Source organism: Tubulanus polymorphus, chromosome 2 (assembly GCF_964204645.1).
Source record: "Tubulanus polymorphus chromosome 2, tnTubPoly1.2, whole genome shotgun sequence".
Lineage (NCBI taxonomy): Eukaryota > Metazoa > Nemertea > Palaeonemertea > Tubulaniformes > Tubulanidae > Tubulanus > Tubulanus polymorphus.
This window is the reverse complement of record NC_134026.1, coordinates 27,951,526-27,979,087: the sequence shown is the minus strand read 5'-3', so window position 1 is coordinate 27,979,087 and position 27,562 is coordinate 27,951,526. Positions and strand designations below refer to the sequence as shown.

The window sequence follows — 27,562 nt, the reverse complement described above, 5'->3', positions numbered from 1 at the left end:
ACAATATCTAATATTATATTATTGATCTTTGCATTGCCTATTACACAAAATATTGCATACACTATTTGATTTACAATGAAAATTATATAACATAAAAGTTATATATTTTATACTAGATTTGTATATACATAACTTATTCACTATACACGAGGTTTAAAATATTCAGCATACATTTAGCACCAGGAATCAATATACATGTACAACAACGAGTTAGTTGTCGCTGAAATAGAACAAGAAGAACTTGAAGATAGAAAATTTTTTCAACTCTCTATTATGAATAATCGAATAAAGATTAAGGACTTAGATTTTGATATAAAGATGCTTACATTAAGTCAGCTTCAGGATTTTCCATTTGTAGAACTATCCGAATCACCACTTGAACTAGAACTAGCTTCCAATTCTTTAGTTTTCCGCCGCTTTGTCTTATAATTTTTTTCTGCCTTAACTGCACCTGAAATTTGTTTAAAACTGATTATTTACATTATATAACATCATATTTGGTTACAGTGCTCATTTTGTATTTTCTTAGCAGGTGTTGTCAATCTGATCTATATTGATTGTGTTGCTAATTTGCACGTGTGCTAAAAACCTTGCTTACCTGGTAATTGCGTATGAACTTCGACTTTTACTTTGGCTATAGCTTTCACATGGGTCACATGACGTGATGGTGAAGGTGATGAGTGAGGTGATGGCTGTAAGAGAAATATATATAACCATCAAACGACTGACAATTTCCATAAGAAACCGAGCTGATCCTATCCCCATAATAAGTCACTTACATTTCTACTATTACTACGACTATTATTTCTACTGGGAATTGTAGATGTCTCTACGATGAATTCTGGATGAACAACAACTTCATGAGATGAATAATCGGATGGCTCTTCTGATATAGTTGATAATGATAATTCTGATGGCATTCGCGGATATGGCCGCGATCTGGTAGCCCTCCCAGGCCGGCGCTCAGGTTGCGGCGATGGCTCGGGAGTCGGTGTTGATATTCGATTTGGATTATCGTGTGGCTGGACTTCACCCAGTGGACCCGCAATCGATAACAGGACAGGTAATAAAATCAAGCCATTCAGTAAACCAATGAAAACTAGGACGGTCATTACATTAAAGAAATATCTGAAAAATATAATAGCATAAAGCTTTTGTTATTCAAGTATCAGATTTGATAAAGCATTCGTTTTAACTTTTGTATCAGACAAAATGTTAGGAAAGAAACGGAAAATTGAAAAAAAATTGCAGACATGATTCTTCCTTTCTCAAGTATCAGAAACACGAAAATGTAGCATAAAATGATGAAATAGTGACTACAACAATCGTTTAATCTGCTGCCGACATGAATAATCAAACAGTCTGGAATACTACAAGTGAATTGAAGTTTAAAAGGTACCTATCTTAATGTGTTACAGTGTTCAAAACATGAAATGGATCTGATGATCATATGAAAAGTTTATCTAAACCCATCACTCAAGAAAAAAAAAAGTTGATTTATGCTGCGGCAAGAAAGCAACGATAATCAGATACAAGTCATGAAATCCGGACAGAAAACAAATCGAAAACCAACCCCACAGACACGATATCTGCAGTAATGTAAATCAACTTGATAGAAATCAATGAGTAAAATGAAAACGTGTAGCTAAAAAAACGTAAAGATATCTTGAAACCCGTGATAATCAGTACAGACCGCCTTAAACTGCTGTAAAATAAACACCACGGAAAGAAGTTTTGCATGACAAAAATATTTCAGGTATTCACCTCAAACTTAGCTACTTTCACCAAAGGTGAGCCTACACTTCAAAGACCACCAGCACGGATGCATTTATCCATGATCATGGTCCAATGAAACAATTTGTATATATTGCCGTATCATATACAGCACTTCAATAAGCATGGTTGAGTGGCTCACCCCATGAAACTTTTCCAAGCTGCAAATATACAGAGAACCGGCCCACCTCAAGAGTATAAGCAGACCATTAAAAATTTGAGGTTCACACATAGGCAAGATTTGAATTAGATGCACTAAATGCCACAAAACCCTATTTGATCCCATCTTTATCTCGATATTGATTTGAACGGGAAAGTTGGCTCAATGAGATGAAAGGATAGATTCCCAAAGCTACAAGAGCATTGCAAAGAGAGGAATGCTGCTCAAGGATGAGGAAGGAAGGCAGGCAGCTAGAGCTGGCTGGCACTTGTCTAAACACACAAGTTGGCCTCCAGCATGGTTATGATGCACTCTCTACTAGCAGACCACACAAAGTGGAAGGTTACAAACATGTCTTGTAATAAACTTAGATTCAGCAGGTGAGCTTCAATAGTCATGATTATGTCTACTTAGATTGACCACCCGGAGCATCTAATATATTCAGCTTTCAGCTTTCAGCTTTAGTATCAAAAGACTTCTTTTCAGGTTTCTTCCATCAAAAGTTGGAGCTTCTGGCTATGCACCCAATTCATCGCAGGAAGATGGGAAACTAGGAAATCATTTCACCAGTGGAAATAAACATTTAGACATCAAAGATTTTGCACCGAATCCCCAACTACCAGATCTTGGTTAAATGAATAAAGTTAACATAAACACTATGTATACAAAATTAATTAATAAGCTATATCCTGCAGTAAATCTACATTAAATCCTGAATGAATTGGTGTGGCACACATCATTTTGAATAAAATGTTAATGAAAAACTGGTCAAGTAAGCTCGTAGTATTGACATAGTTTGATAGTTCATATTTCAAGTTATCTTCGGTATCTTCAAAAATTATCCCCTATAGATCTTAGAAATACAAGAAAAACACCAGCAGAAGATAACAAACTTCAATAATGGCCACATAGTTGAAATATCTTCACAATTTCATGCTTGAATAAAACAAATATTGACACGGCAAAGAATTCCATCCCGCAGTTGGGAAAATAGGGTTTGTGAAAATTCTTACGAATGGATGGAAGTCCTGCCGATAAACAGTTGAAGACAAACTAATGTCAACAACATACACCGAGTTGGTGAGAAAGAACGGACATGAATAGGATGTATCAATACAGGGAACAAGAAAGTTCGACCAAACCTTCATTTAGCGGAACACAAAAGCATGATGATGTGAGATACCGAGTTGGGTGGTCTTTTATCCGCAAATCACCAATTTGAAAGGACTGCACTTACTGCATTATGACAAGGTCTTGAGATTAAAAATTCAGTTCATGACAACCGCAGGCATTATTCAGCCCTTGAGCCGACTTAGAAAGCGCTGACATTGTCCGGCAAATAAAAGGTTATTCATCACCCGATAGCACATACACACTACACCTACATTTTCTTGCCAGAGTCACCAAAGACGAATGCAAAAAAACAGCACAAATACTGGCCACCTAAAACTAGATTTATTTCACTTTCTCCGATTCAAAATACAGGAAACCGAGTTTGCTCGTTCCATTTCTATATATGAAGACTAATGATGCCTGAATTCTCTCCTGTTATTAGTCAATTTCAACAATCTCGCATAATGCTATACAGCATGATTTTGAGTATCTTTTCCTCAATTGAAAAGTGTCCGATATCTAATATGATTCCATCAGCCAGTTTGATTCATTGTCTGTATATTTTTCCTTAAACTGGTCAACAACTGTTCATGGAACATTGGAACATTGTTCAGAGTTCATGGAAAATGCTTGTGTGTGGTAGTTATATATTTAGCTCAGTGATGAATGAACGATTAGATGTGTCCATGAAATTTAGCCCTGTTATCTTCGATGCAAAAAATGAGGGATAGGTGCACTCAAGGGTATCACATTCGAGTAGTTTTGGAACGCACGATGTGGGTGGTACTAAAGTATAATCAAACACTTAATGTGCAGACCAAAAAATCCATTTCACATACAGTGGGACCTCATTGTAAAAACCATGGATAAAACGATTTATTGGTTCTTGTTGTTAAAAACAAAATTTCATCTCAAATAGGAAAATTCTAATAATTAAAATCAGTTATGACAAATTTATTTCCTGCCCCCCCCCTGAAGTTCATTGTGACGAGGTCTGTATTTCTTTATTCTTTGAAGGTGACTTCTGTTTGTTATAATTCTGTGAATTAAAATTGTTGGCAATAACTTACCTTACAATAAAATCAAATTCTGAACCCACGAGCATCATAACACCGAGTAATGTTGAAACTGCTCCATGTATTATTGGAGCAAATGTATGATGAAGACTTATTTTCATGCGTCGATCTCTGCTGCCGATAGCTGTAACAAAGCCCTGTGAAGAAGTGACAGTAAACGTGGTTATTCAATAAAGAGAAAGCTTTATGAAGATCTCACGCAATAAACATTAGACTCGGAGAAAAATAATCTACTTACAATAACAATGTGAACAGTAAATTCTACTCCAATGCCAACTGAAACAATCAAAATAACGGCAGGCACTGCGCTCATTTTTATACCAGTCAAACCCATAAAACCGAACAATTCCACAACGATCATCACTAAAACGACTACCTAAATATAGAAATTATCAAATTGATGTTTAAGATTCTTCACAAAATAAGATAAGCAAATATCGTTCAAAATAAACAAGAACTTACCACAATGAATGCTGCCCAAATATTCATTAACATCACAGCGAGCACAATGAATATAATCCCAAGAATAAAACACAACGACGCCATGAGATACGTCCGTAAATTAATATATTGTTCCCAGAAAGTGAACGGTATTCCTTTAGGAAAGTTCGGTAATCCACGCTCTGAAAAGTCTTCACATATACTGCGTATTTCAGTCACTGTATCTACTATATTTTGTGTATTTCCCATATCATTTAGGTAAAATGTTGTTTGAGCGTATGCGAATGGTTGGGCTTTTGGAACTGAAAAGGAAATATTTAAACATTTTATATAAACATCTTGAAAAAATTATCGTAAAGAGAAAACTGAATGTTACTTACTTTTTAATTCCAAATCATCACGAAGATGATACCAAGGTTTTGGCAGAGGATGAAAATCAGCCTGCAAGGACCCGTAAGCCATTGCATCGTTTGACACCCATGCAGTCAGATAATTATAAAATGCCTTTTCATTGATGATATCTTCTCTTACCAACCTATTACTCATAACCTAAAAAATGATGATGATTTACAAAATATTAAGCGATTTGTGTATATTTGAGGGCAGTTTGATTGAAAGAAGTGTCACACTTACATTGTTCTTGTCAGTTGGATTATTTAAATCACCAGTTTGAAGCATTAGTTTATAACCAAGGACGCCTTCGTCTGAAGCATTCGAATACCAGCGATCTTTCACTATACACCCTCTTGCTACATCCTTATCAAATGAGTGCTGCAAACCTAGAAAATAGCAATACGAATTCACATGAAAAGAAATCCCAATCTTATAGAATAGAGATATAAATCATTCAAACCTCTTTTTAAGCTCAGAAACTGGTCATTCTTAAGATCAGTCATTGGTGTAACAAACCACTTACCTGCAACCCACTGACGGAATATTTCTAACCAAAAGTCTGGCAGAGTGCCATCTTCTTTTTTGATGATTTTAGAGACACGTTGAAATGCTTTATGATGTTGATATAGAAGCTTCTGGTTCTTCGCATAATCAAAATCAGCCTACAGGTAGAATAAGTGGAATGAAATTGTACTAAAATATGTTGACGAAGATTTCTTGTCAAAGGCCAAACGCACAATGTGCCACAAATGACAATGAATTTTCAAATTGATATATTCTATATGTACCTATACAATATACCGGTACCAGTATAGGATGGGGTGGAGTAGGAGTGACTTAGCATGGGATACTTTTAGAATGATAGAAAAAAGTATTTTACCTTAGTCACGATGAAAATTTGGTAGAATCCAAAGTACTTGGATTGGGTTGAAAGGAACTGATATTCTGTAGTATGACGGGGGACTATATCAGTCAAATCCAAACCATCCTCCACTTTAGTCATGCCAAATATACTGATGCTCAGGAGAAGTGAAAAACATACAATGACTAGAATCTAAAAACGAAGAAGAGAAATGATTGCTTTAGTATTTCATTTCAAGCTTATTGTAGAGTCACAATTCATAAGGATATTACATATTACGATAGCACTTACTTTCACCGGGGTTTTCTCCAATAATGGGCCGTATATATTTTTAGCAAATGCTGTAAGCGTCCATGAACAGATTTCTTGATGTGTTTTTGAGCAGCGTTCTGTCAACGTCATACCGTCATCTCCTGTTAAATGATGCCGCGATGAAGTAGTGGACGATGACGCTACAACATACATATATAGACGATATGATATACATATAATCTCGAAATGGAATATTGTTTTCAGCCGAATGATGATGTAAAACGCACCTGATAATGATGGTGGATGGGGTATGTTTCCGATTGTACTCCATCGTGAAATAGTTGGTATCGGATCGACTAGAACTGTGTGTGGATGTTGACCAGGACCTGGAGCAGCATGTGTCACAGCCTGATGAACTGTGTATGGAGGTGGTGGACTCTCTCGTCGAGCATCTTCACCAACTGATGACTGGAAATTTTGTGGCTGTAGTTCTATTACACGATTTGCATTTGACCTGTTGAGCGTATAAACGCGTGGTTATAGTTTTAGAAGAATAAGAGACACTCTCTATTAGGAATGTTATAATCTTTCTTTACTACTTCTGGCTACTCACCCAACAAAGCAACAGAAAACATCAACTCTCTTCTCTTCTTGTCTGATCAAATCCAAGCTTACAATAGCAGGGAATATCAGAAGAGAACTAGCCAAATTGAATAAGATTAATAATGCTGCCTGAAAGAAAAACAATAACTTTCTTCTAAATGCATATAATACACCGCTACTTAAGAATGACATAAATTCTGAATCAGATGAGGCTTTATCATATCTTCGTACATTTCTTTCCCATTCTTTTAGCTGAATTGGTGGTTACATACCGGTGTTACTTACCTGTAGAGAAAAAGCTCGTAATGCAGGGATAGGAATAACTGCTGCCATAAAAAAAGCACAAGCATTACTGATCGATGTTAACAAGACACTCACACCAGTCCTTTTTAAGCATTCTCCAGATTGCTCCTGGAAAAATGGATAACCAAGATTAGAAATCATAGCAATTGGGGATACACCTGTTTCCTACAACAAAAGATGGGCTTAGACCATTCTTTACTGAAAAACTTACCAATTCAAAATTTATAAATCCTTTGAAGCAAAAAAAAGTAGAAAGAATGGTTGGAAGTTACTAAACAGTAATCGAGGTGCAATAACAACAGATCTCTTCATGAGAGATGTACGTACGTATAAAACAAAATGAGTAAAATCCTTTCTTATCTAGTTAATATTTGTTTAGCATTTGTAAATTTGTACACGTTCACATTGAGCTACTGATAGTAATTGAGATGACTATCTACCCACAACTAACAACTTCATTTTATGTACCGAGTAGGATTGAAAAGTGTAGATTTTGTTTAGAACATCAACCAAATCGAAAATCATTGCACAATACTCCATGTTTTTTGAAGGACAAAAGGGAAAAGATTGCCATACAAAATAATCACTGCTCGCGCAAAATGAATACCATGCATTTCAGAATCACAGGCAAACAAAGGTAGATAGCACAAGGAATGGCATGTGAAGCATTTTGAAGATATTTCCATTCTGCAAACTGATCCCAAAAAGAGAAATACATCCTCCTTCATTAGTGAATAGAAAAATGTGAAAACCTCAGTTCGAAGCAGAAACATCTACTGTAAAAATACACAACTCTCACCATAGCCATTAGCCTCCCATCAGATAATGATGTGCAAATAACACTCTTACGAAATGTAGGCCTAACCTAGATTTTTTAAATTTCTCAATTAGTTCAAACTAGTAAAAAGTCTAAAATACCCCCAATTCAAATTGGAGAAATCATTAGCGAAAAGTTATTCCAAACTGGATCATAACTGTAGAGGATTGTCTAATAATGTATCTAAACTTTCTCTCAAAAAATTCATAATTCATATAATAAATTGGATAGAGATACTCACAGAATACGGAATATCCATTTTGTTTGTATTTTCTGCAAATGTATGGGCTATCAGAAATATATCGTCAACGCCTAATCCTAATGCTAGAAATGGCAGAATCTGAAAATGAAATACAAAAATATTATTAAAACAAGGGAAAATTACGCTTTATTTTAAATTTCTCATAGCCTCGTGTCAGTATCCATAATGCTCACTCCACAATACACAATATCTATTTGGTCTATCTATTTACCCTTTTACACTTTTACACAATTTAAAACATTCTTTGGTTTACCAATCCAAGGATAACTAAACACAACTTTATTTATCTATCTTTCTCACTGAGGAATGACGACCACAAAAAAAATAAAATGCTCAATTTGTCAAAATTTATCACTATACAGTATTAGTCAACCTATACACCTGAGGAGGCATCTCTTTTCACCTACATTTACCTAAACAAATTCAAAGTGTTTGGCGTGTAGTTATTTGTACATGTAGCAGATAATGACAAGGCAACATCTGTGCATTTAGTACAGAGAATGTAGCTGAAGTTATGCCTTAGGAATGCTGGCTACTTCGTTGTACATGAATGCAAGACCTCCCATGATAGCTACTTTTGTTCTTTAATGAGTAGCAATATCAAATTTGTCAGTCCTCGACCCATGGAGACCCCTGAAATTGCAAAATGCCAACTTCCATCTTCAAACACCAAACTCACTGAATTTGATAATGAAAACACATTTATCTTGAAAAATTCGCTTTATCTCTCGAATAACCTTAAATATCTTCGACGACCTTTCATCACAAACGGTTTTATTGCTTCAAATTTTTATACGCGTAAATAGATTGCAAGGATATTCTTACACTGGCAATTAGCTCGAATTCAGGTAGAGGAAGGCTGATTCAGATGCTCTCTCAACAGGTAACCGGTTTATAGTTTACTGCCGAGATGCTTTTTCATGTACAACATTGTTATTGCATAAAAGCACTAAACAGATTCAAACCACACCGCATACAAAGTAGGTTCATGTCAAAACATACTCTATATATATATACAAAATGTAAAAATAAAAATTTGATGGCTTTCTTGAATGTTTTTTACACATTACTATAAGCTGTGTATAATGAAATACTACATACATAATGACCACCAACTCTAGTCAGTTTTAGATCTATCTTCCTACATACATTGTTTATCAACAAAGGATACTATTCCTCGCAGTAGTGACAGTTATCATAAACATACACCAGATGGAAAGTTACAAATATTTACAGCCCATCAAGCGTAACATTATAATAAAGGCACCGATAAATCACTTCAATCACAACTAATCGATGTGAATAAAAACTAAAAGTTCAATCTAAGTTTTATACATACATATCATATATACTATATATATATATATATATACCTGAGTAGTTGAAGCGTTGAATGTGATTCCAAGCACTGAACATATCCCAAGACCAGCAGCGACAGATAAAGCGACTAGAAGAACTCCGGCGACACCGATACCACTCTGTGATTTAATCGCATCTGTCCATCTGAGCAGTGATATACACGCATATATCAACTGTAATCAAATCAAATAATCCATTACTTACAATTATCAATGTCATTCATTCAGTACAATCAAGGTAATACCATAGCTAATCTACTACGAAAAGTACATGTAGTTAACTTAGTTTTTTTTATTAATTCAGAGTAATACAGGGAGTTCTCGCGTGTAAACAATCTAGCTCTTTGGCAATCGCATCTAGTGTGAACTTACCATTAGAACGTAGCCAAATAATACTCGAACGAGACTTAATTGAGAGAAATCATTTATCAGATCAAACAGTGTGACGGTCGAAAATGAGTAAACATCGTCTTTCGTCGTTTCGTTCATCACTTTATTGACGGCGATTGTAAACTTTCGCTGCCAGGTCTCGAGTACTTTCTCAGCTTTTTCCTGCGTCCAGTCGATATTGTGTATGATCGTGTAGTCATCGCTGTAAAAATCATACATATCCTTCGCACCCATCAGTCGCACGATTGTCTGAAGAGCTTCAGCCCTGTTCGATATAGATATGAAAAACATAAGCGTTTTTAAATCGATTTTCTTACAGATGCCACTATCCCAGCATTACATACCTGACCACATGTCCGGTCTTGTTTTTCTTCACTCCACCCAATATCAGATCTTCCTGCCAATGCATGTAATTTGCAGCAAATCCATGACACCCATTTGTTACTTCAGCACCAATATTTGGCAACTGCATTTATAAGAATTATGTTACCCTTTAAAGTATCAGTCAGAAAATGAACGATATTTACTATACTCGTTGTTAACTATTTTTACCTTTTTTGAATGTTTATTAGGCGCTGAAATGGGACATTTCGGATCAAATGGGTTGAGGCATTGTTTCTCTTGATATCCACTTGTAACACCCACCTAAAATCCGGAATTCATAAGTATCACACTTAACTTCAGCTTCAATTTCGATTAAAACATGATGTTTTTTTCTAAATAAAACTAACTCGATTTAAAGCGTCCTCAATTGCAGCTGACGGAAAGTGAAATCCTGAACGTTTCATTGTCTCAAACATCTTTCTCGGGTGAAGATTTGACCACTTCATCGCCTCTGGATACCCGCTATAAAGGTACAATTACATTTACATGAATAATTCGATCGTAATTCCAAAGTTGTACGAGCACTTCAGAATGGAGACTTACGGAATATATACACCTTGTTCACCGAGGACCTTTGATCCTTCCCAAAAACAATCCAATGGTGAAATAACTACGCATGGTATAAGTTTATCTAAAATCTGGGTATGAAAGAGAGAGAATTTGTAATGATTTGGATTTGCATTTATTCGACTTTTACGTTCAACAAGAATCGAACATCATCCACTTAATACTTACACGATCAAAAAAATTATTCTCAAAACTTGGAACACTCGGTACGAAACAAATATCTCTGAATTTCCAAGTTCTGAAATGAAGGAAATCGATTCTTATAAGCAAAGAGGAACTGGAGGAGCGGGAATAATTTCTATGGCATTTAAGTAACAGAAGAACTACGAATCAAGGGATGGACAGCAAATGATTAATAAACTAACTGTTCATGATAGTATGTATATACATATACACGGGAATTCTGCATGTTGTAAAATGTAATGAAAGAAGTTTAAATAAACATGTAGAGACCACCTAAGTTGTTAGAAAACTTGGGTGGTATTTCGATAACATCCCCTTCCTGCATGTAGGCATAGTTGGAATCTAAATATCTACATTTTCTGGGGCAAGCAACACTTGAACCACATACTTTCGGTTTCTATACAAACTGAAAATCGATGCAAATACTACAAGCTGAGAACTATTCAATTTCAGAGAAAGGCAGTGATCTTTAGAAATTGATGAAGCAATCTGAGTATTGTGGGAGCGTTTCGAAATACAGAATGGGTAAAAATATGTCACTTATTTTCGGTGAGAGGTGTATAATGACAATAAATAGCAAAACTATTTGGAAATCTCCTTAATTTTACGATACATAAAACAGCTACTGACCTTCCATATAAATCAACTTCTACTTGAGTTGCAGCCTTCACTGCTTTCAAATGTAATAAAAATGATGCTGCTGTCAATATATTATTATTACTATTTAATCCATTATTATGAGGTGTCTGTATAATTAGTTCACTCGTTGTGCCACTACCCAGTCCTAATATTTTTTCAGTATATTGTAGTTCTTTTTGTAATCTACCCCCATCTGAAAAAAAACAACACAAAAATTCACTTATATGGTATTGTAAAAGGCGACAGTAAGAAGGAGTTTATCTATCAATCTATCAGTTCTAGATCAAAAATTCGTCATAATAAGCCAGGCCACCAACGAATTTAAACAGAAATGGTAAATGAAGACATACATCGAGGATTGTTGTGCTATTGACATGATCAACAACCAACCGACAAAAATGTTACATTGTATATGAATGTGGTCCTTATCATTATTTGAAAGCAGTCTGGAGCCATGATTGTGATATATAAGCTATAACCAACACTAGGTATACAATTTACAGATATATATGTACAGCATCCAAAACTTTGCATAATGTCACATTTAATGCTCTACAATTGTATGAAGATATCTTTTTGTAAATGATTTCTGTCCTGACTCCATCTCATCTGCCTGCTTCAAGCTTCAACTGATACATATATATCTGTTACACCTTTAATACTTGAGTTTTTGATAAAATTTCAAATTCATTCATAAGATTGTTCGCTTCATATCTCTAAGCAACTACATTCAAATGAAACAAAAAAATGTCCTCAATATTTTCAGCCAAGATAATGCACATTTGTAATAAGTAAAGGATTTTTTCTTGCATAAAGCAGCCATTTAGGAGACATAACTAGCCCGCGGGCACACTTCAACTTAGTCAAAACCAAAGTTTTATGCCATTAATGATATTTTGGACATTTTTCTTATTTACATCAGAAGTCTTAGAATTCTGGGAAAAGCAGTTTCTATCTCGTTGCACTAAAGATATACTATTTTCAGCTTACAGCACCTATAGTAGTACTGATTGCGAGTGGAAATTTTTATCAGTCCATCTGGACCACACAAGAGTTCACCTTCATTGCACCAAGTTGTTTCAGTAAATACAGAAGGATAGGAAGTTCTAATCACAGATATTCTACTATACTTCTCCAACTCATATACTTTTACACAAGAAGTACCAAAAAATTAAGAAAAAATATATATTACATCATTCAATGAACTGAGCAGCCACTGATGGACAATATCATACTCTTGGTAAAAGAATCTTGATTTATGAATAGACGCGTTATAGTAATCTAAATGAGGTAAGAAACTAATGCAAATTTCTGAAGTTACTCTAGATTTAATCCGCAGCCAGAAGATTTAGATATTTTTCAAGGTTGGATGGGGTTATTTCAAGAAGATAAATAGTTCAATTGCAAAGCAAGACCACACACATACACGCACACGCATTCACACAACAGATTATAAACAGCATGTGATTCATTTTCCATTCGTGAATCCAATACTTCATCTAGTAATACAATATTGTGATACCAACGATGAATGAAATGCGCCTGCCTCGAGAGAAGACTTTGATAAGATTTTTAACTTTTCAGTTGCAAACATTCTTCTCCACTCAAAGCCGTAAGAAGAAACTGGTGAGATATTCAATAACACATAATGAAAAAACAATTAGGCCTACCTTCAACCCACAGATTCTTTACATCGGTCTCAATAACTGCTGACTTGAGGCCAACACAACACAATGATAAAACTAGTAATCCAACAAATAGAACTTTTCCACAATGTTTTTGCACAGTACATCCTAATAAATAGAGGTATCTCTGTAAATGTATCCTGAGTCTTAGAGCACATACATTTCCAACTGCATTACCCTGAAATTTCAAAGATGAATTTTATTAGCCTTCAGCACAATTCAATGTTGAAAGGTGCATTCATGCAATAAAGCTTTCTTGGGTTCGACATGAATTTAATATACAATCAAGACTATGGCACTTAGATTTTCAATGATATTCTTTTCTCAAGATTTGAAACGTCAAATCAAACTTTTCATGTACTTTACATCACAAAGATACGGTACATACCTTTTCTATCTGTCTATGAGCGACCCGAGCGTCAATCCAACTTGTTCTCGTGAGAATCTCGGCATCATCGTCACTATTAGTTCTATATTGGCAAGATGGTCCATCCATTTCAGAACTGTTATCACCCGTGGTTGTCGTTGAACCCTATTGAAAAAAATAGCATACGTAGTACGAATATATAGTATACTGACGAACGTGAGTGAGTAATATATAATACACGTATCCCCGATCTCTAACCCGTATCACTTCCCGGCATCAGTAGTTTGATACCCTCTCCCCGGATCTTACCCTGGAGGGTCTATAAGCTGGATGAATCCAGCTATCCATAGTTCAGTCGTCATAAAGTCCTAAATTTCGATGAATTTATCCGTATGAACATCCCGTCGTATCGATACACACAGCGTTACTACTATACTACACAAGTGAATGTAGCAGAGGCAGAAACTGGCTCCGCCTTCTGCTCAACACGGGAAATAGTTGATTGATGGGATGTTCAGCATCATTTCTATTGGCAGAACATCGGTTTTACATTAGTTGCTTGGCAACAGCTCACCGGAGTGGAAAGACCACACAGGATGATGTTTTAGAACTCTCAACCGCGAAAATAACATGCGAGTTTGCAGATTAGAAACTACTTCAGAATGTAAAACTGCGTTCACTTCTGCATCCTCGCAACGGAAAGTAGAAACCGGTTTGCATAAACAAATTTTATACTTCCCCCGGTGAAAACACAAACCAGAAACCCTGAATGTCCGTATATTCATGAGAAACTGGATCCGATATCCCGACATTCATATCCCTGGTATCTATTTGTTCAGGGTGCCACACATGAGCATGATTTTTCGGCGAAAAATGTAGCGCATTAAAGGGGGAATTCAGTATTTTTTCGATAAAATCGGTACTTTTAAGTGCGTTATAAAATATAAACGGTTACTCCATTTAGTCAAACATCTACATATGTATAAGTTATAATCGTTCTTTTACAAAAAAACCCTACCGAAAGTCTGGAAAGATGAACAAAGAATAATAGATTCATCGTGAATCGATTCGAACCACAATCTTATAAATGAATCCCGACGTTTCAAATTTCTCCGGTGTATCATCAAAGATCGCAGTTTTGATGGATTTTTTTCCAGATATGCAATTGGAAAAGCGATTCTTCGAAACGAGATCAACCATACGCCATCTTTCAGTGTATATACATAAATATTTCTTAACTTGCGTTTCTAAAAGAATCTAGCAAAACTAACGAAAAGAAAACAGAAGATAAATTTGCGATGGGAATACTTACATCATAGAAAGAACCATTGAATACGCCAAGATCCAATTCTTTATAATCCCTATAAACATCAACATCTGTGAGATAATCCATCGTTCCTCTATCTGGGGGTACTTTAATTACGTATTTACAAAATAAAATGTGTTATTCCGATTTATTAGATCGAGAGCTATGTAGTAAATTTCACTATTCCAGCCGAAACACACGACGACTTGCATCTTTCATGATAGAGTTGTGTTATATCTGAGGAAACACACATATTCACTAGTATATTTACACGAACGGCATGCCAAGCATCCAGCTAGCAACTAACTGAAGAGTAACGATAACCTCGCAAGCTACATTTTGCCAAGCAACCTGTAAAATCTTGGGTGGTCTAAGATATCAAATTAAAATGTGTCCAGGTTTGCTGAGAAAACACGGCTGAATTATGAACATAATGTGAAGTGTGCATGGGTTTGATGTCTAAACTACTACAGACGCACTGGAGTAGACAAAAAGTAAACGTCATTTCTACGCGAACTTCCAGAGTAAAACTTCCCTCCCAAGACGATGAATTCAGGTTGAATGCGGTAGGTGTAAGGAAGTCAATGATTCATTAGTCTCCACGTGACAGGTGGATGGTCGCTAATATAATGACAATTTATCAACTGTGATGATATGTATGGATGTCCTTGTTCAGTCGATCAGAATGATCACGCCAAGAAAGAACGTCCTGTAAAGAGGATCGAAGAACCTATCTTATTCATTACTTGATCTGGATCCAATTCCTATGTCCTACTTAGCCTGGCAAACGAACTCGAAACAAATAACTAAAATCAATACATCTTTTATTAACAAACATTTGTTTATTATTAGTATCTCTTTAATATCATATACAATCTATATTTAATGATATAGCACCAAAGACATAATTGTGAATTTTCCCTGTAGAACACAAGACAGTTTAATCAGTGTGATAATTTTCACAACAATATCACAAGTCTCTTATAATATATAAAACATTTATAAGAAATACAGTAGACCACTTATGTAAATTGTGTCTGAATTCATCTTTAGTGGCAATCATAAATTTCAAACCGTCTTCATTCATTCATGATAAGAATAAAATTTTTTAGTCGTGATTACATGAATACTGGATTAGGAGGAGATATAACCGCATTATAATAATCTTCTCTTCACTGAAAACTATTTTAGGCTGTCACTTGAGACAATATCAATAGAAAAAACATTTACCGTAAATAGGAGCACCCTCAAAACATATTTCTGGAATATTCATGAACTAAGAGATACACGTATATTCATATATAAGGTATTCTGTTTAGATAAAATATATGGCAATCAATCAATAATTAGTAGCAAATGAATAAGCGTTTTGAGCAATCCTAGGCGAAAAATGTGCTTCGATTTATTAAGAAAAATAACAGATATCAGGACATTATCAGAAATCGCTTGCCTTAATCCGCTAGCTGTGTTGTCAAGATTGTATTAAATTGGATCACGACGAATAATGGAGCATCTTAAAAACAATTGGAATGTATGATACAGCTGTATATTATAGGTATTGGCAAGGCGATGGAAAAGATTGGGTCGAGTTCAAACAAATCGCAATTCAACAAACCAATGCCCGATACCATTATGTATATACGGATGTAAGAATGTATGTACAGTTTAAAATGGATGAATTTGGCCACCATTAAAAGGTGACCAGAGCAAGCAAAGCACTTTTCAACAAACTTCATTCTATAATTCACTACAAAATCATCTACCGTAATCGTATTTGTTCTGTGATTATGGAATGATGCTTTCAGCAATTAATGCAATAAATTAAGAATTACAATATTATGATAAAACCTAGAGAATCCAAGCGCAAACAGCAGATTACATTATTGCTCTATTCATCCATATACAGTAAACAAAGCACAGGTAACTGTAAAAATTACAATGCATTTTTGCAGTACATCACTCAATTACATGATTATTGCTTTGACAGACAATCTTTGTCATAACTTCATTGCCGGAACAATCAAATAGAATCAAGTCAGAAAATATATCAAAATAATTCCTACAAGAATCTAACATGGTGGTCATGAACATCAACGAGCAACTCAGCACCGTAAATCTGAGGAACTAAACACAAACTCTTTCTTGCGTTCTGCTTATACACTATCCTCAAGTTTTGTGTATGTTGATAAATACAGAACAAAATTTCATTCGTTGTATTGAATCAAAGTTCCTTAAGGCACACACAAATTTACTCACATAAAATAGAAATCTCCAATTCAACAGTTTATTATTTCAACGGCGCCATATAAACACTTTCCTGTTGAGCATTAACAGGATATAGAAGTTGTACATCTAACTGATCATTGTGTTCAGCCAGAGATGTCTGTCTATAGTGTAATACTAAATCTTGTAGAGTGTTATGAACAAAATAAGGATCAGCAAATCCGTAGCCAGTATCACGCTTTTGTATCACACAATGTCCGACATTATTATTTACCCTGAAAATACGATAAAAAGGAGATTGATTAGATATACATAGATTATATGAATTAGTTTTGCCAAAACTAAGAATAGTTTTGCCAAAACTAAGAAACTAAGAATCTGTTGCTAATACATGTAGTTCCAATATCAGATTAGTGACTAAAATGAAACTTACACGATTGAGAGCGCAATACAGCCAGGTTGACGACTAGGTCGCAAGAGAAATGTTCCAGTCGGTCGATTAGCTAGCAACTGATCAGCTGCTATGCGTCCTATATTTTGATACCAGGTTGACTGGTCATAGTGTGGAATATGTTCAACATCGCTGAATAGAAAAAAACAGCAGTTATTACAAACAAAGCGTAGACATTGACAAGAAATAAATATTTTCTAATATGAAGCAAATATAGCAAAAAATTGTGGTCAAATTCATCAGTACACATGCACTTAAGCTTAACAACTTAAGCTTTACATCATTTCTTACCAGGATTTCAGTTTATCGTATCTGAAAAGCCGTTTGAACCACATGCTGCCCATTTCTACTTTAATATTTCTATATCCAATATCTTCTTCACAAATATATTTTACAACGTTTAACTGATCGATACAAACTTCAAATCATCAATGATCAAATTGGAATCTGTACGCATTATATGTACTAGAAGTTTAGAACCCACAGTTCTAGTATAACAGGATGTTAATTGCTTTTTGCGTTCATTCGAAATAATGAAAAGGTCAGCGATACGCATGTGAAATTCAGAATAATCATTAATATTCATGCTCAAAGCGAGTTATTTTCATGGATCTTAATCAGAATATATGAAGGTAGTGTTAACAGCATTTTACAGTAATACAGTAATACCTTAATGAAGGGTGGTTGGCGTATATGGATTTTATGAAAATACTCAAATCATACATAAATAACGGCTTAAAATGCATGTAAAAATTACACATATTTCATGTGACGTTATACGATACAGGCTACAATAAAATTACTTCCTGGAAGAGAACACCGATTAATCTAAAATCTATAGAGCTATTGACGCAAATACACAGCAACATACACGTCCATATATCAAATAAAAAGTTATGTGAAATTTTCTGGAAAACGGCGTGGGAAAATGAGCTGATACCTTATAAAGTAAATTAAATCTTCATAAAATTATAGAAGCTTTTAAATAAAACACATACTCTATCACAACTCTAGCTGTCTCTGGTTTTTCTTGACGCTCAAGCATCTTGTCAATTTCATCATTACTTACACCTTTATCACGTAAACACCTGATGAAACAAAATGAAAGCAGAATCATATTAGCTTATTTCCAATATGTATCAATTCATATTTATAGATACATGTACATTACGGTTACTGACTTCTTGTATTGTTCTCTGAGTTTGTACAATCGTTTTATGTCAGGTTTTAATGCATTCATTTCACCGATTAGAGTACGTATTGTTGAATTCTGCTGCTGAAGATTTGCCTCCAATTTCTCTTTGCTCATAACAATCTCTGTCACTCGTGTTTGTAACAGTCTGTGGTTCTCATGAAGTCTGAAAAATTAGAAAAGAATCTTTAATTATGTTGTTTCAAAGGTTCGAATTACAACAAACTTTAGTAAATAGTATTCACTTTTGCTGTTCTAGAGGAGCTGCTTCGTGCTGGCAGCGCTCATGAAGCTTCAGTTGTTCTTGAAAAATCTGTATCGTTTCTTCAAAAGCTGACAGTGCCTGGTGTTTCAGATTAATCTCCTACAAATTACCACAAAAAATAGTACAGAGCACAGGTACACATTGACTAATATATGGACGATATACATGGAATGGATGCTAACCTGCGTCATCTTAGAATTCTGTTCATAGAGATTTTCATACGTGGCTAACTTTTCAATGTAATCGATGTTGATGTCTGTTAATCTGTCAACCACGACTTCTGGGTTACTAGTTATTTCTTCCGCATCCTACAAGAAAATTAGAATTATCAAAATAGTTCATTTTTTAGTGTATTTGATAGACAAGATGAAATGAAAATTCTATGAAATTTTTAAAAGTATTAAAAACGAACCTGAAATCTTGAGACCGGGTACTTCAAAGTGACATCCAATTGTTTATTATACAACTCCAAAGAGTGCACTGTATAAAAGTTCACCAAGTCGGCAACAGAAACAAAGTTAAACGGCTCAACGAAACCATACTTGCCATTTCGCTGGTTAACCTTAATCAGTTTATTAGTCCCTCCTTTTCTGTAATTTGTACAATTAAGTCAAATATATAAAACAATAACAATAATATTGATCAAATATCAATTCCCAACTATAAACCAGATATATAGCAAATTACCTGAGAGTCAATGTATAGTCACCAGGAGACAACTGTGAATTACGAACAAGAAATGATCCATCAGGTGTATCTCTCATTTTATCATTCACTTCTTCTCGTGAGATGTTACCCCAGAACCATTCAGCATCTTGCAGTGCTTGATTTGGGTCGATTTTTAGTATAGGTGCTACTGCCATAACTGCACCTACAAATTTTTTAGATTGCAGCAATTTTGGGACTAATAATCGTTTTAACATTTGCGACATCAATAATCTACTGCTTACCTGCTGTATTAGAAAGCTGTTCACCGCTAATTTCCGAATGTAGTAAATTTTCAACAATGCGAACAAAATGATCAGTTGCATAGACAACTTGCCTAATAAGGTAAGAATATTTGTACCATTAAGAGATGATTATATAAATCAACCTTACGGCTGCATTGTAACATACAAAAGCCACAACTTACATGATACGATTCCAAGGGGGTCGAATGAGAATATGACAAAACACACGCGATAGAACACAAACTGGTGAAAGTCTTCCCGACCGCGTGTGATACCGAGAAACTAATCTAGAGAAGTGTGACATCAGATACTGTAATGTGCAGCGATAATGCGGAGGCATATCTGATAATAGATTCGCCATACAATGTTGAGATTGAACATCATCCTCTATTTCTGAAAAGAGATTGAAATTGTATTATATAACGGGGATCTCGGTAAACATACCTATGAATAAACTGTAAATAAACTTACGAGCAGCTTCTATGAACTTGTCATACAACTCGATTGGTATCACTGGATTTGGTAATTCACGCAAATACCTTTTCAATGTACCCGATATACATTTCAACTCAAATTGCGCCAAATTGATTTCAGAACCCGGTGCGACTGAGTAATTGAAAAAAAAAAGATTCTTAACATTAAATCTTTCATGAAATGAATATCGGTGTCTGATGTTATAAATGATTATCAATCACCTGAGTTAAATGTTTCTTTTAGTTCAGCAATAGCTTCTGTAGATGCAGAAATTCTATATACATCCAACAGATCACTCCCTAAATAATCAAAATTGAACAAAATGATTAACAGATGGTGCAAATATCTATCTAATCAATGACTGTTATCACTTTCTGAATAGCTTAATTTTCATGATTTACCTCTCCGATCACCTCGATGTTCAATTTCTTCAGTAGATTTCACAATGAACCATGGTGCTGCCTCATATCTCGGATCAAACTGTTTGCGCAACTCTTTGCCAAAAACTGTCTCTGAGAATGAGATATAAACGAATTTCAAAACATATCACTTGTCTACTGTATCATTTCTAATCTAGGTACAATGAGAATTACCTCGACTGAAGCTTTGTCGGCGTCTGGTTGGAAAATTATCGATATCACAAGCACAAACCCCTGTATTAGCACATTGTCTATGACAGCAAAGCCCACAATCTGAAAAAAGACCAGTAACAAATTAGAAGAATGAACCTAGTATGTAGAATTGAAAGAAAAACTATGCCATTAATTTGACACTTCGACTCAAATATGTTGTCTTTTTTCAAAAAAAAGTTATAACACTAACACAAGGGTAGTGTCATTCAAATATAGATGGTGACTAACCTATGGAAACCAATAAATACGGAGTTGAATATGTATTTACAATAATCATATATTAATACGAATAATAATATTGTGTGCATAATTTACTAACCTTGACATAAAAGTCCTTGACGTATCAATCCAAGCAAGAATTTATCACAGACTTCACATCTCTCCATTGATGAAAAAGTGTATTCCAAAAAATTGTGTTCATCGCATGGAAATGATCCTTGAAACATGAAAATACAGCCTGACAGTAAAATTGATATCGTGCTTGATAAAGAAATGTTTATATTTTGTTTGATTTCTTACCTTTTTTTAGAGTACCATGTTTGCTAGATTCTAATGGTGGGTTATACACTCGCTAAAAAAATCATTTCAATAGAATATTCAATTTCAATAATGCTATCTTGTCTCAATGTAAGCGATGAATCAGATAAACTTACACTATCAGGAGGTTTACCGCATAAGGTGTCAACAGCTACTAAAATAGCCTTTTGCTGAAAATCACCATATTTTATACCATATGCCTAGAAATCAATTACATTTTTCAATGGAAATTGTCTACTATGAAGAAAATCTCGTGTTCGACATAGGTTTTAAACTTTTTAATAAAAGCAATACCAATACCTCTAACAGCGATCCATCGAGATAAATCAGTTTTTCCCCATCGATTTCATGTTTTTTGAACAACTCAACATAACGATGTAGGTTGACAGCTGCCATCCATTCGATCACATTTTGCAGAGACCACTCAGAAATCAGCTACAATTCAGATCAAACGAAATGTGATTAATCAAATTCGAGGAATTAAATAGCACTTAGACCCAAGTAAGATGAATAATTGGAGGTAAATACAGATTGATGAAATGTACAGTAAGGAAAAATAGAAATCATATCCTTTCATACGTACCACATTATTTGTTGGTGGCAATTCATTATGAGTAAGATGACGCTTACAGATATGAGATGTTGCACTATCGATACATGAATAGTGAATAAAGAGTCCACAAACTAAAATATAATGTTAACCAAAATTGGCCTATCATTATACAGAAAGAGACGTCGACAGCTAATGTACGATGGGCTTTAAATAGTTTTAATTCTTTTACCTTCGCAACGATTAGCGATCAAACCAGATCCCCAGATGTAGTCATTACCTAATGATGAAAGTAAGCGATCAGTTCAAATGCCTTGTTACAAAACAAGACAAAAATCAAACAAACTGTCACAATATTTTTACTTACAGTGGTAACAAAGCTGTGGTCGAAGCACAAATGAATCGATCAGTTTATGAGTTCTTGGAGGCACTTGATAAGGAAAGAAAAGAAATGAATACAGTTCAAATATGACATACTTCATCCAAACGACTTATCACTGGAAGATATTTAATTTAACAAAGAATTTACCTAAAGAATAAGTTATGTTCTGTAGCATCTTTGTGCGTTAACTCAAGACTAAAGTAGCAGTATATAACCTACTTTTAAGTGTTAATTGAGGGATTGAAGCCTATAATGTGACATTAACACTTACCGACAGGTGAAGCTATATATCCTGAATCATTACCATCATTGACCTTTGGCTTCAGTGTTCCCCCGCTTATTGATGGTCTTTTAGCGGGTAATGGTCGTTTTCCAATCAACTTTACAAAATCAATCGGGAAGTACCCAGTAGCTCCAGTGCGAGTGTTGAGTCCTTTCAACCAGCCTTGATTTACAATATCTTTTTCTGGTAAAATGCTAACTTCGAGTATGTCATTAACTTCAATAGAAATGTATTCAACATCTGAATGTTCAACGTCCTGTTCGAGATTTTCTGCTGAAAATTGGTACTCTGCTCGATATTGTGCTACATCCATTGTGATCACCAGCAATCACAACCCTACAAAATATGAAATAGACATAGATGGTAAAACCTGATAAGGATCAATTTCAGTTAGCTAAGTCAATCACATTGCTGAAGATATCTTCAGCAATTTTTAAATAGGTCGTCTTATCTCTGGAGTCAAACCTGTGCCGAACGGACAGTCTGACTCTTGTCAAAATGACAATACCAACAAAACAGATCAGTGGGCCAGTGGCCAGAGCCGAGGACAACTGTGTGCACTTGGTTGGTACGTAGGGGTACCGTCTCAATTAATTGGTCTATTATCCTCTTTTAACATAACAAATACATATATATAGTTCAGACTGAGACAGAGAGGGTACTCTGATCAGAGGGTACTCTGATCTATTTGGCCTGCTGGTAGAACGAGGGGGCGGGTGACTGCCTCAGTCAGACACACACTGACACCACCATCGAATGAATTGAATGGTGAATGTGGGATATTGCAGAGGTTTATTTTCACATCATACGATCTGTATATTCTAACTTTCATGGATACCTGTATAACTTTTTAAATCCGTTACAAACCTAACATGACAACGGTTGAAATTAAGTAAACATTGTCACAATGAACACTGATTTTCAGGTAAAAAACGAAATTAATGGTCCTCCATTTACTAGCATGCGTAAAACGTCGTACTACACATGAAGTCATGACGTATGGGTTCTGATACTGTGGGTTCGAGTCCCTGGCTGCGTATAATTTTCACACTACTAAACGTATTCGGAATAGGTGCGTTGCAATAAAAAATAAATCAACTTAACGTATAATTACTTAAATAAATTAACGTATTCGGCTTCGCACGTGACGCGGCGCCGACGGACTGGCAGTCGGTCACAAGGGCCTGACACAAAAAAATTTCACCCCAGTATCTAGGTACTGTGAAACTGTTATGTTTTTGTACTAGATGGATAAAAAAAAACATTTGTGTCAGGCCTCTGTGGCCTCGGGACCTAGAACACGGCCGCGCAGTCAATTAATTCCAAAGAAATCGCCGAAAGTTCCATCCAATCGGCAAGCGCCTGTTGCGTTCCAAGTTTCTGGTTCCACAATCTGGTCGTGCGACACCACAAGGCCTTGGTTTACGGGGTAGACCTCGAAACATCATTTCGGAGGTGGAAAAAAAATAACAAAGAATTCCCTCAGTGAGATAAAATCACTTTTTGAAGGAAGAGGGAACTGTTGATAGGGTAATATACATATGTCCAAACAAATGATTCTTGGAAAGTTCGAATTCTGCACACTGTGATCATAAAAGAACCAAGCGTTTTTCAATTCTTTTCATCATTCAAGCCAGGATTCTCATTAGGCGGAGGTGAAAAACTTTTTTTGCTCGTCTTTTCACTGAATTTGTTCCACAAACGGTAATAAAATTAAAATAATTTTTTTTTTTTGACTTATTTTCTTCAAATTTCAGGAGGCGGGTCCCGCGTAAACCAAGCTATTAAAAAAAGGCCTAACCAACACAAGTTTTTCACTAACCGTGGGCCCTTTAAGACTACAAAACCAATCCAAAATTTCCAAAAGGACCGTCTTTGCCAGTCCGTGTCCACTGGGGAACTACAATGACCTTCCTTTTAAAAAGGCCAAATTTTACGAGAAAAGGCTACCATTGGCAACACTATCGAAATCATAACCAAACGTCAGATGGGACTGCCATATTTCCACGAACTCCTTGCGCGTGGTTGCAGCGATGTTCTCTCAGTTGGTGACGAGTATGAGGCTTTTGGATTTGGCACATCTTTGGCAAAACGCCACAGAGATGATCTATGGCACATTTACAGTGTTCGTGAGAAAACAACCAGCAGTGCCACAAGCAAGCCCGGATTCGCAGGTGGAAAACAATAATTTTCACGAGAATGTTTTCTATCCTTTTTAGACAGAAATTTAATAATGGATGCGGAGGATATTTTCTGAGGGTCGCTTCACAATATCACAAAAACCGAATCGACCAACCACCTCGAGTTGAACCGGAGGCCCTACAACCTTCAACGGCCAAAGATTTGGATTTTCTCGAATATAAACTTGCATTTCAAGCTAAAGGAACAGGGGACATAATAAGAGCGCTAGTCGTATTGAGATTGTGTGGTTTTCAGATTCTGGTAAACAACGCGGAAAAGGTATTTTTCTCACGATTTAGACCCTATTACGGTACAAACTACGATTACGCAGTAACCCATATATGTGTAACAGATGTTTATTTTCAGTTGCAAACGTAAAGTTGATGACAATGAGTTCTATATAGGACTAGCATTTTCAAACATGTACTACTAAAAGATTTAATTATTTGTTTAAGCCGTTAAACATTGGAAATAATTTTTAATGTGGACTAAATGAATAAATGAAAATGATCAATTGAAATCCCCTCGTTTCAGTTGCTTGGTCTTAGTCGTTCCATACTTGGTAGACGATTCTCGAACTTTCTCATAAAAAAGACAATTTACAATCAATTTGTTGGGGGTGAAAATGTTGAAAATCTTCGCAAGTGTGAACGAGACCTTTCACAAGCCGGTATCGGACTTCTGTTAGCTATGCCCATTGAAGAGGACCATGGAGAAAAATCTAGGTAAGCTGCGGAACGAAGAAAATTCTCAAGTTCCTGCAAAATCAGATTCATATGATCCCAGATTCTTTTTTTTCTAGCGAAGGTCGATACGAAGATAACCTACAGGCTATGTTGGAATCAGTAAAACTAGCTGCTCAATTTGGCGGGAAGTATCCGATGATGCAATTGAAAATAACTGCTTTGATGCCGGGAGAATTAGTTGTAAGAATTTCTCTTAAACCATATATGACTATACAGATAAAAACATATGTTGCTAGCATTTATGGCCATTTGCAGACGAAAATAACGGAAATCATTGGGAGAAATAACGATAATGTTCCCCTCGACATGGTAGCCGAAATGATGGCCAGAGGAAAACCGCAGAATTTAGCGCCGATGAGTGAAGCTGAAAATGATAAGTTCTTTCGCGGCATGAAGCGGCTTAACGATGTTTGTCAGGTATGTTTGTTTTTTTTAATGAGGAATATACTTATCAATTATTGCATTGTTTGCGATATGATTATCAATTGATTTTAGCACGCTAAAGAAATGAATGTTACTATTATGGTTGACGCGGAATATACATACATGAATCCAGCTATCAGACTGGTGACGCTTGCCATGATGCTCAATTATAATGCAAAATCACCGAAAATATGGCATACATATCAATGCTATTTGAAAGTACGTAAATTCGAAATATACAAAGCACTGGTCAACGATGTATTTGCTTTATACATTGAAGTATTTAACAGGCTGCTGATACTGAGATTATGAATGACATGCAACTCATCGAGTCTCGTGGTTGCTGTTTTGGTGCTAAAATTGTGCGCGGTGCTTATATGACGAAAGAGCGTCGTCTGGCTCGCGAAAAGGGGTATCCCGATCCTGTGAATGATTCTCACGCGGATACAAATGCCAAATATGATTACGTCGTCTCGATGTTACTAAACAGATGTGAACAAGTCAATAGACCTCTGAAATTCATTATTGCGACGCACAATGAAAATTCCATCAGGACAACGTTAAGAAGGTGATGATCACATATATAAATATTCGGGAATTTTGCAAAACTTTTAGTTGTATTTACATAGTGCATATCTAATCAACTTAGAATGAAAGAACTGGATATTCCTCCAGACAATGACCAAGTATTTTTCGGGCAGTTGCTTGGAATGTGTGACCAAATTTCCTATCCACTAGGTGAGTTTCGTCGGTTTACGCACGCGTACAAGAGGCGAGTCTGTTACCGGTTGCTTTTAAAACGCCGACGTTGGTTTTCATGATTATACACAGTATACAATTATCTATGATTTCTAGGAAAAGCTGGTTATAATGTGTTTAAATCAATCCCATATGGTAATATTGACGATACAATACCTTACTTGATCAGACGAGCCCAAGAAAACCAGAGCGTCTTCAAAGGCATCCGCAAGGAAAAACAAGTCCTATGGAGCGTGTTGAAAACACGAATAACGAGAACGTATTAAAACAAAAAAATGCATTTGTTGTGATTGTGGTGTGAAAGTGAACAGCGAATTCCAGTAAGCCGAGTTAAGTGGGCGTCTCTAGTCTTACAGGAGCGTCCACATTATTTGGGTTCGTTCGCCGTTCACCGAAACCCTATGGACACTTTTGGTTTCGTCCAACACTCACCGCCGGGGTATACGGTTCAATAATTTTGTGCTTGGGTAAGGTAAAAATGAATTTCGTGAAATACGCAGAATCCTCATTTTATTCAAAAAGGTGCAAGATATATCAAAATATATAATCTTATATACATTTCCCTTTATTTTTGTCAATA

General features: G+C 35.6%; 3 protein-coding genes across 4 annotated transcripts; 1 reads left to right on the top strand and 2 right to left on the bottom strand.

The window, feature by feature from the left end:
• Window positions 1–125: 125 nt before the first annotated feature.
• LOC141899581 (protein patched homolog 1-like) lies at window positions 126–13,780 on the bottom strand. Its single transcript, XM_074785964.1, has 26 exons — window positions 13,650–13,780; window positions 13,247–13,439; window positions 11,568–11,769; window positions 10,923–10,992; window positions 10,731–10,825; window positions 10,535–10,649; window positions 10,356–10,448; window positions 10,148–10,269; window positions 9,786–10,068; window positions 9,429–9,587; window positions 8,035–8,133; window positions 6,959–7,084; window positions 6,684–6,802; window positions 6,358–6,584; window positions 6,110–6,270; window positions 5,837–6,010; window positions 5,480–5,618; window positions 5,197–5,342; window positions 4,944–5,112; window positions 4,581–4,865; window positions 4,361–4,494; window positions 4,117–4,259; window positions 780–1,128; window positions 590–692; window positions 327–436; window positions 126–220 (listed from the first exon to the last, which is right to left on the bottom strand). The coding sequence occupies exons 1-25, from the start codon at window positions 13,755–13,757 to the stop codon at window positions 339–341; spliced, it is 3,912 nt and encodes a 1,303-aa protein (XP_074642065.1). The 5' UTR covers window positions 13,758–13,780; the 3' UTR covers window positions 126–220; window positions 327–338.
• A 1,974-nt stretch (window positions 13,781–15,754) lies between these two features.
• On the bottom strand, window positions 15,755–23,840 carry LOC141898556 (phosphatidylinositol 3-kinase regulatory subunit alpha-like). 2 transcript variants are annotated; one of them, XM_074784507.1, is made up of 23 exons: window positions 23,741–23,840; window positions 22,862–23,209; window positions 22,576–22,638; window positions 22,441–22,488; window positions 22,242–22,342; window positions 21,959–22,093; window positions 21,775–21,858; window positions 21,641–21,692; window positions 21,441–21,557; window positions 21,083–21,181; window positions 20,891–21,001; window positions 20,711–20,788; window positions 20,487–20,621; window positions 20,198–20,408; window positions 20,016–20,107; window positions 19,753–19,936; window positions 19,478–19,655; window positions 19,248–19,373; window positions 19,046–19,164; window positions 18,790–18,966; window positions 18,607–18,696; window positions 17,591–17,740; window positions 15,755–17,432 (listed from the first exon to the last, which is right to left on the bottom strand). In XM_074784507.1, the coding sequence occupies exons 2-23, from the start codon at window positions 23,184–23,186 to the stop codon at window positions 17,222–17,224; spliced, it is 2,886 nt and encodes a 961-aa protein (XP_074640608.1). In that variant the 5' UTR covers window positions 23,187–23,209; window positions 23,741–23,840; the 3' UTR covers window positions 15,755–17,221. The 2 variants fall into 2 exon arrangements, with proteins under 2 accessions (XP_074640608.1, XP_074640610.1); XM_074784509.1 differs by having other exon boundaries at window positions 23,712–23,835.
• A 1,205-nt stretch (window positions 23,841–25,045) lies between these two features.
• On the top strand, window positions 25,046–27,552 carry LOC141899140 (hydroxyproline dehydrogenase-like). Its single transcript, XM_074785294.1, has 8 exons — window positions 25,046–25,333; window positions 25,589–25,779; window positions 25,857–25,980; window positions 26,056–26,217; window positions 26,296–26,442; window positions 26,514–26,791; window positions 26,873–26,961; window positions 27,079–27,552. The coding sequence occupies exons 1-8, from the start codon at window positions 25,073–25,075 to the stop codon at window positions 27,246–27,248; spliced, it is 1,422 nt and encodes a 473-aa protein (XP_074641395.1). The 5' UTR covers window positions 25,046–25,072; the 3' UTR covers window positions 27,249–27,552.
• Window positions 27,553–27,562: the final 10 nt, after the last annotated feature.

Coding starts and splice junctions, on each gene's coding strand:
- LOC141899581 (XM_074785964.1), bottom strand. CDS start 13,757: ATGGATGGACCATCTTGCCAATATAGAACTAATAGTGACGATGATGCC. Junction 6,585..6,683: donor GTTTTCTGTTGCTTTGTTGG/GTGAGTAGCCAG, acceptor TACGCTCAACAG/GTCAAATGCAAATCGTGTAA. Junction 6,271..6,357: donor CCATCCACCATCATTATCAG/GTGCGTTTTACA, acceptor TGTATGTTGTAG/CGTCATCGTCCACTACTTCA.
- LOC141898556 (XM_074784507.1), bottom strand. CDS start 23,186: ATGGATGTAGCACAATATCGAGCAGAGTACCAATTTTCAGCAGAAAAT. Junction 20,622..20,710: donor AAAAGAAACATTTAACTCAG/GTGATTGATAAT, acceptor TCAATTACTCAG/TCGCACCGGGTTCTGAAATC. Junction 17,741..18,606: donor ACAGCTAGAGTTGTGATAGA/GTATGTGTTTTA, acceptor TTTTCTATTCAG/CGATGTTGAACATATTCCAC.
- LOC141899140 (XM_074785294.1), top strand. CDS start 25,073: ATGTTTTCTATCCTTTTTAGACAGAAATTTAATAATGGATGCGGAGGA. Junction 25,334..25,588: donor TGGTAAACAACGCGGAAAAG/GTATTTTTCTCA, acceptor CCCTCGTTTCAG/TTGCTTGGTCTTAGTCGTTC. Junction 26,443..26,513: donor CATATCAATGCTATTTGAAA/GTACGTAAATTC, acceptor AGTATTTAACAG/GCTGCTGATACTGAGATTAT.